The sequence below is a fragment of the Lipotes vexillifer genome, unplaced genomic scaffold (assembly GCF_000442215.2).
Source record: "Lipotes vexillifer unplaced genomic scaffold, Lipotes_vexillifer_v1.1 scaffold97, whole genome shotgun sequence".
NCBI classification, from domain to species: domain Eukaryota; kingdom Metazoa; phylum Chordata; class Mammalia; order Artiodactyla; family Lipotidae; genus Lipotes; species Lipotes vexillifer.
In genome coordinates this window covers 691,966-703,228 of record NW_006775688.1, presented here as the reverse complement: position 1 = coordinate 703,228, position 11,263 = coordinate 691,966, and the positions used below count along the sequence as shown (strand labels likewise).

The 11,263-nt window shown below is 48.6% G+C and overlaps 1 protein-coding gene across 1 annotated transcript in view; it reads left to right on the top strand.

Moving 5' to 3' along the window:
• The window catches only part of NMNAT2 (nicotinamide nucleotide adenylyltransferase 2), a 160,257-nt gene that overhangs the window by 133,942 nt on the left and 15,052 nt on the right, over positions 1-11,263 (top strand). Inside the window, exon 8 of the mRNA XM_007450136.1 lies at positions 1,711-1,787. Coding sequence (XP_007450198.1) covers positions 1,711-1,787 — 77 coding nt within the window. The remainder of the gene's footprint in view (positions 1-1,710; positions 1,788-11,263) is intronic.

Below are 11,263 nucleotides of genomic sequence, written 5' to 3'. Positions count from 1 at the left end.
TTCCTGCCCTCTAAGCACTAGGTGCCAGTGGCACACCCCTCTCTCCAGTCTTGACAACCAAAAAAGTCTCCAGACATGGCCAAATTCTGGAGACAAAATTGCCCCCAGCTGAGAATCACTGATGTAGAAAAAGCTGAGGACCAGCATGTCGTCCGGAGACCGCCAGCTAACTGAGCTCTTAGGCCCGCAGTTACAGAGCTTCAGCCTTTCAACAGAGAACTGACTTGGAATTCTGGGTGGCTCCAAGCTGGGGACAGGGAACAACAGGATCCCAGAACGAGCCCAGTCTGGCTCCTCTCAGCCATCCGAAGGCTGGTGGCCTAACACAGAGGGAGGCACCATTGACCAGGGCCTCCATGCTGCAAGAGACAAGGCCACAATCGCCATCCCGGACTGCCATCCCAGAGCGCCCAGAAGGCTCTTAGACAGCCTGCCCACGTGGCCTCTGCGGTCAGCCTGTCTGTTGTTCACTCATTCAACACATCCTGAGCACCTTCTTGCACAGGTCGCTCTGCCAGGCCCTGGAGATATAAAGATCAACTAAGGTCCCTGGACATAAACAGACCATGAGACTACAGTGTGATGAGGAGAGGGGAGAGGGGAGGCTGCAGGAATATTTAAGAGTTAAGACCCCAGGGCTCCATGGGGCTCCCTGAGTATGAGCTGCACTGACCTGGGACCGTGAGATGCTCTCACTGTCCATCGCCAGCCCGGCAGCCTTCCACTCAGCCTGCAGCCAGGGCGAGCTTACCACCTGAAAGTCCTCGTCAGGTCCCTGAGCTAGCTATACGGTCTGAGGCGGGCAGAGCTGCTGCCCATCTCTCGGCCTCAGGGTCCAGGGTGGCAGCGTTCTCTGGTAGGCTCAGAGCGGGGCTGTCTCACTGTTTCAGGCAAGATACCCACAGCCACAGCCTTTTGATGGAAGGGCCTGGGATGCCAGGGAACCAGACACACCACCTGAATCCCAGCCCAGGTGGAAGTCTCTCCCCACATGGTTCTGAGAATCCCAGGATTCTTTTTCCCTCTGTTGCTCAGTGTTCATGCCCCGGTCAGTTTGCTGCCTGTTTTAAATGACAGTGGCCTCACTGGGGTAATTCAGAGTGAGCTTAATGAGGGAAGAAAAACAAGTGACAAGCAAGAAGTACGCCTGGGAGTCAGGAAAGGGGGGCAGCCTCACTCCTCAAGCCCTTTGCTGAGGACACTGGCCATGTAAAGAGAGGACATCCGATGAGCTGAGCTAGCTGATGAATGGAGGGTGCACTCGGTGTCCCTGCCACCCATCACATCGGGTGCTTGTGACGAGACAAACCCCAGATAATGCACAGCAGCAGAGGAACCAAACTCCACGGGCACTCGGTTTGATTCGGAGCAAAGGAGAGACCCTTAGACCTCACACTAGGCATGTAGCTGGCTCAGTCTCTGTTTGGGTGACCAGCCATCCTGGCTTAGCATGGAAACCCATCCTGGAAACCCCTCAGTACCAGCAAACCAGGACAGTTAGTCTCCCTCTCTGCTGCATTTGTCCTGCAGGGAATGAGGGTGGTCTGTAAATGAGCCTGGGGGAGGGGTGAGCAGAGGTGCCTGGAAGAACTGGGCTCTGGAGCCCCAAGGATGGGACACTTCTGTGTTCAGCGGGGGAAGAAGGCTGAGACTTGAATGTTTCCCAGGCCTCCACTCACTCCCTTTTCTAACTTTGTTCCCCCTCCTCAGAGCTGCGGATCTTGCTGCTGTGTGGCAGTGACCTTCTGGAGTCCTTCTGCATCCCAGGGCTCTGGAATGAGGCAGATGTGAGTAGCAAGGTTATGGCCTGCGCACAGCTGGCGTGGGGATGAATGGGGAGAGACCACTCGACTTTGACCTGTAGACTTCCCTCCTCACACAGGAGGGCAATGGGCAACCCATTCACATCATGATGGAAGAAAATTCTCAAAGCAGCTCTACTCCAGTAAAAATTAGTTTAAAAAATTAAATTAGGGCTTCCCTGGTGGCGCAGTGGTTGAGAGTCCGCCCGCCGATGCAGGGGACACGGGTTCGTGCCCCGGTCCGGGAGGATCCCACATGCCGCGGAGCGGCTGGGCCCGTGAGCCATGGCCGCTGGGCCTGCGCGTCCGGAGCCTGTGCTCCGCAACGGGAGAGGCCACAATAGTGAGAGGCCCGCGTACCGCAAAAAAAAAAAAAAATTAAATTAAAAAAAAGAAAATTCTCACCTACCCCCAGCTTTATCTCGTCCTGTATTTTTATACTCACTCCTCCTCAGGCTTGCTCCTGGAAAGCCCCTGGGAAAAAAAGCAATCTGAGTCATAGAATGCCTTCTCCCTGTAGTGCTTGGAGGGTGTGTGCTGGTGGGGAAAGATGGGGGAGGGAGGAATTCTTTTTAAAAGACTTTGCCCTTTTGAAATTATTGTGTGTTTTGTTTTCCTTTGATTCTTTTGAAGAGGTGGTAAATACCACCCTAGAATTCCCTTAACAAGAGAAAAGGGGTCAAGAGGGGAGAAGTTAATAGCAAAAGGTCAGTAGGATCCTTCTGGCAATTGACTTGGGATAGAGGGAACTAGGGAGTTAAACTTATACCATTCAGAAGCTCATTGGACATCTTTTGTACCAGATCTGACAGAGATGGTCTTAAACTAGCTAATTCATGAGTTACTCACCCTTCAGACATACATTCATTTTTGTTCTTTCATTAATTCATTCATCTGATAGCCAGAACTAATGCTAGCTCCCAAACCCATAGCCCTTTGAAAGTTGGATTCTCAGGGCAGATATTCTAGACCTAGTACTTTTTCATTACTTACTGTGTGACCCCATGCAAATCACTCAACTCCTCTGGGCCTTGGTTGTTTTTCAAAAATCTACAGAATGTTATCTACAGCATTCTGAGATTTTTAAAGAAATAACCAATACAGTCCCTGCCCCCAAGTATCAGGTACCACCTGGTACCAAGTATTACCACCTGGTAAGATGTCTGCATATGAAAATTTTTCATGTACATATATGTCTCTGAAGAGAGAGAGAAATAGAGAACCTTCAGGGTTAAACTCAAGATTCTAGTTCTGCTCCAACACACAGCTCATGACAAAATATATTCCGAGCATCAGTTTTTCCCATTTCTCAAATGGGCATCATAATAGTACCCATCTCATAGGGTTTGGGGAGAGTTAAGTGAGATTATCCATGTAAAGTGCCCAGCCTAGCACCTGACACACAGTGACATACAACAACCGTTAATAAGTGAATTTACCTAAATAGACACATAGGTAAACACATAAATATTCAAGGTGAAGGGCATAGATGCTAACCTGCTGTGGGATAACCAAGAGGGGAGGCATAGTTTCAGGGAAGCAGATGATACTGTGTAGTCCTTTCCTCTCTACCCCTGCACGATCTCCTGCAGGTGAAATTGGAAACCTCTTTTCGGTTCTGGATTAAGTGGCTTAATTAACTTTTACTTTCCTCTCTACTTCACAAGTTGCTTTGAAAGGAAAAAGTAACGCGGGAGAAATTCTGTACAATTCAGCAAAGCTCTTTCAAGAATCCAGGCAAATCCGGGCGATTGCCTGAGGCCCCATCCCAAGGGGAGGCCCTGGCAGCTGGGGAGCGAGTTAGAGGGATGAAATTGACAGGGGCAGCAGCCTGAAAGGCCACTGCGATGAATCGATGATGTTTCTATTTTGAGACATTCTGCCACTTTAACAACAACCAAACACACACACACACACACACACACACACACACACACACACACACACCCGCTTTCTGGAGCCTGAAATTGACACAACTGGGGGCCCTTCAAACACAGCCAGTCCCTCTGTGTTCCTCCCAGAGAGAAGGCTGACTGCAAGGCCTCTAATTTCTCTCCGACATGGCTGCTCCTGACGGTGTCAGATGCCACATTCAGAGAACCAGGAAAAAGAGCCCCAGGTCACTCCCCCTCCAGTTGGTCCCTAATGCTGTAATGACGTGTTGATTACAAGAAAAGAATTGAAAAACTGGTAGCTGTGGATTTAACTGGGGCTGTGGTAGTGGAGATGGAGTGAGACCTTCATCTGTTCAACCATGTTCCCACCTGACGGGTCATCCATCCTGGAGATGGGAGCACCCTGCCTGGCTGCTCCCAGAGGCACAGCAATTCCAAACCAGCAGGGACCCCACATCTGTCCTGTTCAGGGTGCTGAGAATTTCAGTCCACAGCACAGGCAGAAGGGGGACTGGGTGAAGCAGACCCTCAGGGCTCACTCCAGATGGTTTTCTAGAGCCTAGAGCTCTACCTCCCCACTCCCACCCACCCAATTGCTCAGTTCCCTGATTCAACCGACAGTGAATCTGTGGGGTCCTTAGAATCATGACAGCCGAGGTAGAGGCAAAAAAAAAAAAAAAAAAAATCAAAATCAAGGAGCTGTTTCCCTATGTAACAAGGGTGAATTTGAGGCCACAACAGAAGTGTGCCAGAAATATCACAATTTATTTAAATCACATGAAAACTCAACTCCAAATCACCATCCCACAGGGATGATGGAAAGTTAGTCTCAATCATTACTGACTAGCAGAACCTGAGAGGCTCTCGTGGACTCTGAACGAGAACATCAGTTCATCAGGGTTGCCGCAGACATCTTCCCTATTGGGGCCTTCGCGGTCCAGTGAGGTGGATGGCAACCTGCTCCAGGCCCACCTGGGGCGTGCGACTCCTGGCTGAGTCTGGAAGGCCCGGTGCTGGGCCCAACCCACCTATGATCCTGGCCCTATTTTCTTCTGAGGCTTTGCCCTTAGGGTGCTGTCTGGGAGGGAGGAGGGGGTGGGCTTCACAGCTCTCTAACTTCTTTCTAGCGTGGAAGGGGGGCAGCTGAACCTCTTCTTTCTATTCTGAAGCTATCTCCCCTATTTTCTCTCCCCTCCTCTGGACATCTAGGGAAATCTCTTCAGTGGTTTAAAGCCATTGACTTCAAAATATAACTATTTTCTGCCCTGAAAAGTCCTCTCATAAAGGGTCTGGTTCTCTGCTAGAAATAGGGTGGGGATTGGGCAAAGGCATATACAGGGAACATGAAACTAGTTAGTAACTCAGTGAATTATCCCACTGTCCGTATTTGGGGAAAGTTGGAGCTCAGGGTCTAGAAAAGGAAGGTCTTTCTTTCAAGACTGGTACAGGGTGAGCCCTGCTTATTCTAATAGAAAGTTCTAGCCTCTGGAGTTTGCCTGGAAGCGGCCTGTTTCAGGGATCTCTGTTCCTAACCATGAGATTACCAGGGATCAGGTATGTGAGACCCACTTCTGTCCCAGGTTTCATTCATTTATTCAACTCTTTATCAGAACACATTTCTTTGTATCACCTGGTGTCCCAAGTGATACTTGCTGGCCACAGACCTGTGCTCAGTGACCATGAACCTGAAGCCTTGAATCTGCCAATGATGGGACAGGAGGGTGGGGAAGAGAACCAAGTTTCTTGGAAAAGTCCTAGACCCTTGCTCTGCATTCCAGTCTCTCTAGAATCCTCAGGAACAAACCAAGAGAGAAGCCACTAGTTCAGACAGGTCTGGGTGACATAGAATCCCCACGTGAAGGAAGCTCAGTGGGGACCGTGGAGCAGCAATGCCCCGCCCAGGCTGGAAAGCAGCTGGGACAGTCTGTTCTACAGCAGGGCTGCCAAGCCCTCTTTCGGCGCAATCACAAGCTCTCCGTTGAGTCAGCCTTGCTCGCTCTTTTGCTTTGGATTCCTGAACCTATGCTCTCCATCCAGAAATCTAATTACACAACTAAAGGAACAGCCATCCCCACCCAAACACATCCCTTGGGCATTTCCCAACAGACACAAAAATCCATCAGCCCATAGTGAATTCTGACCTTCTCTGACCAATGACACACCCCTTCCCCTTACATTCTGTGGGGAGAAAATTCCATACATATTCATCATGTTTCTTTCTATGGAATACAAAAGAGTTGCTTGTGTGGCCTGGCAGTTGGCATTTTCAGTCTTGATTCCTGAGAGAGAGCAAGATCCAGTTTCCTGGACCAGCCTTTGGAGTTTAGGACCCAGTCCCTCTATCCCATCCCATTCCCAGACTTTTTATTAGAACTAGTTTCCCCCAGGAGACCTGATCTTTGCTATGCCGCATCCTGACACCAGCACCAAAGCACATATCCAGGCACGGACCGGGATCTATGGGAAGTCAAGGCCAAAGCCTAAAGGGTCAGCCATGGACAGATTTGTGAAACAGGAAACTCTTATCCTCACTCCCCTCCCCCAGACAAAACCCATCGTCTAGGGAATCTGATGCTGCCCGCTGCTTTGTCCATCATATTTTAATGGAAGGCAGTCTGGCAATTAATTCTGATTCAAGCATTCTTTCGTTCAATCAATCTTTCAGCTGATACTGAGTGCCCAGTATGAATATAAGCACACTGTTTGTCCTTGCAGCACTTGCAATCTAAAAATATCTTACAGTTTTTATTCTATTTGTTCTTTATATTACATGAAATAAAACATATAAAAAGTTTAGAAGAGTTCTTGAACCTAGTAAGCAGTCAATAAATGTTGGCTGTTATTTATTCATTGGTTTTAAAATATTTATTGAGTACCTGCCATGGGCCAGACACTGTTCGAGGGCTGGAGGAACGGAGAAAACAGAATAGACAAAGTTCCCCACCATTGTGCACTGTGCTTTCTAATGGGGAGACACAATAAACACTTTGCTTGTTTCTCGTGGATTATCTCAGTTAACCACCGGAACACTCCTGAAAGTGGAATCTCGGTTCCCGTTTATAGGTATGGAAACCAGGGCTCACATGGATTGTGACTTGTCCAAGACCACTTAGCTATTAGCAGCAGAGCAGGACTTGGCATACATTCAGATCCCTAATCCAGATAAGACAGACAAGTGGGAAGAATGATGTGTAATTCATAGCAGGCCACAAGGGAGGGGGTAGCACTTGAGCTGGGCTTTGAATAATGGGCAGGATTGGGTTAAGTGCCTGCAAAAAGAAGGGCTTTTGAGGTTGAGAGAAGGCTGTAAAAGGTCCAGTGGTGGGCATAAGACCTTTTGGGGAGTTGGTTCTGGCTGGTTGAAATAGAAGGTTTATCTCGGTCCTTATCTGGGAGACTTGACTTTTCAGCAAGCAGGCAAAATCATTCAGTTTAATGATTAAATGTATTCCCTGCTTGAAAACGGTATTTGCATTTTAAATGAGCAAGGGTCAATATTTAACTCAAAGGAATGAAAACCCAAATGTGGAACATTAAGCACCAAAGATGGGCCAATGAGGAAACTGCTTTTTCTTTTTTTCTTTTTCTTTCTTTTTGCACTTCTCCAAGCCCAACATTCCACAGGCTGGCTCTAATTGGCTGTGTTCTACGTTTTTCCAGCCAACCAGGCATGGGCTAACTGCTTCCTGCATCCACCAGCTATGGGAAAACAACCAAAGAAAATAAACAGAGGAAGAGCCTGGGGCACTAGCCACTCCAGAAGAAATCCCAGGGCTCCAGGATAAATGGAGCAAAGACAAACATTTGGTTTTTCAGGCTCAGATGGTTTTTATCAGACAGTCCAGCCCCAGCCAGGAAGCCCAATGGACACTTCCACCCCGGGGATTAGGTCTCCACACTGATAAGCCTGATGCCGTGTTTCCAGCTCTGGGGAAGGCGGCTTCGGCCCTACCATGGGAGATAGGGTTCTCATGTGAAAGGCACTGTTGGTTTGGTTTTCACGCTTTTGACTTGAGTCTGGAATTCCTTGCCTTCCCACACCCCCAGGCAGATTGGAAATGGGAGTGGGAATGATTTCCTCTGCGAAACCCCTCTAAAGGATCATTCATTGATTTGCACTAACAGAGCCATCCTGGAAATGCGTTCCCACCCAGCCTTCCCTCCAGAGAGGAGCACGGGCCAGAAGAAGGGTGGAGGATTCTTTCCCAAAATGGCTGGAGCATGTTTCAGAAGCTCCTCACCTACTGTTGTGCGGTTTCTGCTGGATGCTGTCTCCTTGCATCTTGCTTAACCTACTCAGAAGCACACAAAATTATATACTTTAGGGGGCGATGTAGAGTAATGAGCTGAGGACTTAGCTCGGGATAAGCCTGGAGAAAAAATAAGATAGACTATATTTTCAAACCAAGAAATTTCAAGTCATTAAAGTGGGAGTCTTAAAAATGGATCTAGAAGAGGCATACTGTGGTGGAAAGAGCCTTTAAAGCGGACCAGAGTGGGTGCAAATTCACTCACTTGCTGTGCAGCTTGGACTAGTTACTACATCTCACTGAGTCTTGGCTTCCCCATCTATGAAATGAGAACTGAAGCACACATCTCAGAAGACGGTTGCTTCAAGGATTAAATGTATTAAGACATAAAGCTGCTAGTACGGTGCCTGGTGCATAGCAGGTCCTCTAATAAATGGTGCTTCCGCTTCCTGCTGGTAGTCCCCTGTTCATCCCTGAATATCCTCATCTGGCCTGAGTAACTCAGGTACTGTGCCTTGAGAAGAGAGGACTGTTTGAGGGAGATGGTCAGGATCCTGAACCCTGATCTCAGAATGATTCCATAGAGGGTCTTACCAGTTAGACTTGCCTGGGTACGTCAGTGTAAATTGGATTCTGTTGCTAATGGAAGTCAAGCCCTCTGTTTAAAGCACTCTAATGGCTTCTCTTCACATTTGGAATGAAACCCCATCTTTATCGTGATCTGGTCCTTCTCTACTTCTCTCGCCTCTCTGTGCCCCAGTTCCACCTAGTTTCTTTATTTGAACAGTTTTTCCCACCTCAGGGCCTTTGCACTAGCTGTGGCCTCACTGGGAACGCTCTTTTCCCAGGTATCCCTATGTCTGGCCGGTTCTTGTCATTTAGGTTTCGACTTAAAAGTCATTTTGTTTTATATTCAATATTGTACTTAGCTCCACCTGATGTTTTCTTATTTATGTATTTATTTGTTTCTGATCTCTCCCTACTGGAGGTAAGCTCTGTGAGCACACTGCACTTTCTGTCTCATTGGGCAACACCAGGACAGTGCCTGGTTCACCATATACACTCAATAAAATTTTGTTGAATGAAAGAATGTAAGAGTACCGGGGAACAGCTTGGTTGGAGAAATTCAGCCTCCACCATGAGATATGGCCCTAACTTTTGCCAGTTACCCAGAAGACATTAGCCACTACAAGAGATTAGCCACTTAAATAGTAACCTGCCCTTATCCTTCAGAGCAATACGGTTGAAATAATTAGTCATTTGTTTAATGTCTCCCACTAGATAGTGATTGAGCCAAGATGAAGATGAAGCCGTATCTGTCTTGCGCAGCCCTGGTGCCCAGGAAAGTGCCTGGCTAAGGCCACAGGGCAACCTCCCACCCAAAGTATCCCTGAAACCCAGCAGGGCCGGTCTTGAAATTCCACCTCCTGGAAGGATGATGATGATTCCACATTCCTTCCAAGAGATCTGCCGCCTGGCTGCCACGAGTGTTCTCACTCCCAAGGCCAAGTTGCTTCCTGCCTCAACATGTCTCATATCCTTTCCTCAGATTCCCCACACTGGCGGGAGCAAAGTCTGCCCCCTCCCACTTCCTGTCCCCATCCCCACCCCTGCCGCCCCTGGGGAGCCTTTGACCAGAAGATGAAAAGATATGATCAAAGCTGTGCCTGTGAGCAGGAAGTTGAAGCAGGATGAATGTCACAGACCCCCACCTCTGAGACACGACCCAGGCCAGAGCTACAGTGAGAGGCCACTGTCTGCTGCGGGGGGACAAGATTGTACCCTGATCCTGCTCGCTGCCGTGTGGCAGAATGAGGTCACATCAGTCACCATCGGGAGAGGGAATTGCCAATCAGGACGGCTTTGCTGCTCTGACCACCCACTCACCCACCTCCCCACCCCCACGGCACGACCTGCAGAGAACTCTTCATGAAGACATGGGAGGTGTTGGGCCCCTCGTTCTGGAACAGAAGCTCCATCCCTGGGGCCTGGGCACATTCCTGTGGGCTCCGTGGGCAGGGAAAGCTTGAGAAACCCTCCGTTTCCTGGGATCAGACGTCTGTCCGCATCTCCCCAGAGCTGGGGGTGGGGCGGGGGAGGGAGGAGGAAATGTCCTCATTTTTGCTGGAATCCCCAGAGAGGTGCTCGTCCCACAAGTATCTCATGTTGACTTCATCCCAAACCAAGCCAGGGTATTAGCAGCTTAGGCAACTGCCTCTATTATTAAAAGTGACAATTTTCCAAAGGTGGGCGCACATCAGGAGGATTAGGAAGCATTGTAAAGAGGGAGGCTCCACCCCATTGTAGACATGTTGTATCAAAATCGCTGGGGTGAGGTCTGGAGGGGCTGTTGATGTTGTTATTATTGTTTTTAAAGCTCCGGGGTGATTCTGCTGACCAATCAGATGAAGTTTGGGAACTTACAGAAGTAAGATCACCCGTGCTTTTCATGGGGACCTGAAAGTCTTGTCTCGAGAGTCACTTCCTTGGGTCTCCCAGAGTTTCCATTAGGTACATCGGTCTTCCTTCCATGTCCTGAGGTGAGAGAGTTTATCAGCTAACTCAAGGACAACTGCCAGAGAGGGGACTCTGCAGGAATCCACTTGCTCAACAGCATATATCGAGCATGGATGATGTGCCAGGTCCTTTTCACCCAGTAACGTGGCAGTGAACGAAACACACAAAATTGCCTGCCCTCATGAAGCTTACCTTTATAGGGAAGAGAGAAGGAGAGCAAAACAAGTTTAAATAAAGAAAATATACAAGGTGTTAGAGATAAATGCTATGGAGGAATATGAAGCACAGTAGGAAGTGGGGGCTCTGAGGGCGTGGGATGGGTGTGGGTCTACATGCACAGGGACGCAGGCTGAAATAGCATGGCCAGAGGAGGTCTCACTGAGAAGGTGTTTGGGGTTTTTTTTTTGGTTATTATTGATACTTTTTCTTTTTTTAAATACATCTTTATTGGAGTATAATTGCTTCAACATATGGTGTTAGTTTCTCTTGCACAACAAAGCGAATCAGCCATATGCATACCCATGTCCCCATATCCCCTCCCTCTTGAGCCTCCCTCCCACCCTCCCTATCCCACCCCTCTAGGTCATCGCAAAGCACCTAGCCGATCTCCCTGTGCTATGCTGCTGCTTCCCACCAGCCAACTATTTTACGTTCGGTAGTGTATCTATGTCGATGCTACTCTCACTTCGCCCCAGCTTCGCCCTCCCACCCCATGTCATCAAGTCCATTCTCTATGTCTACCTCTTTATTCCTGCCCTACGAGTAGGTTCATCAGTACCATTTTTTTTTTTTTTTTTTA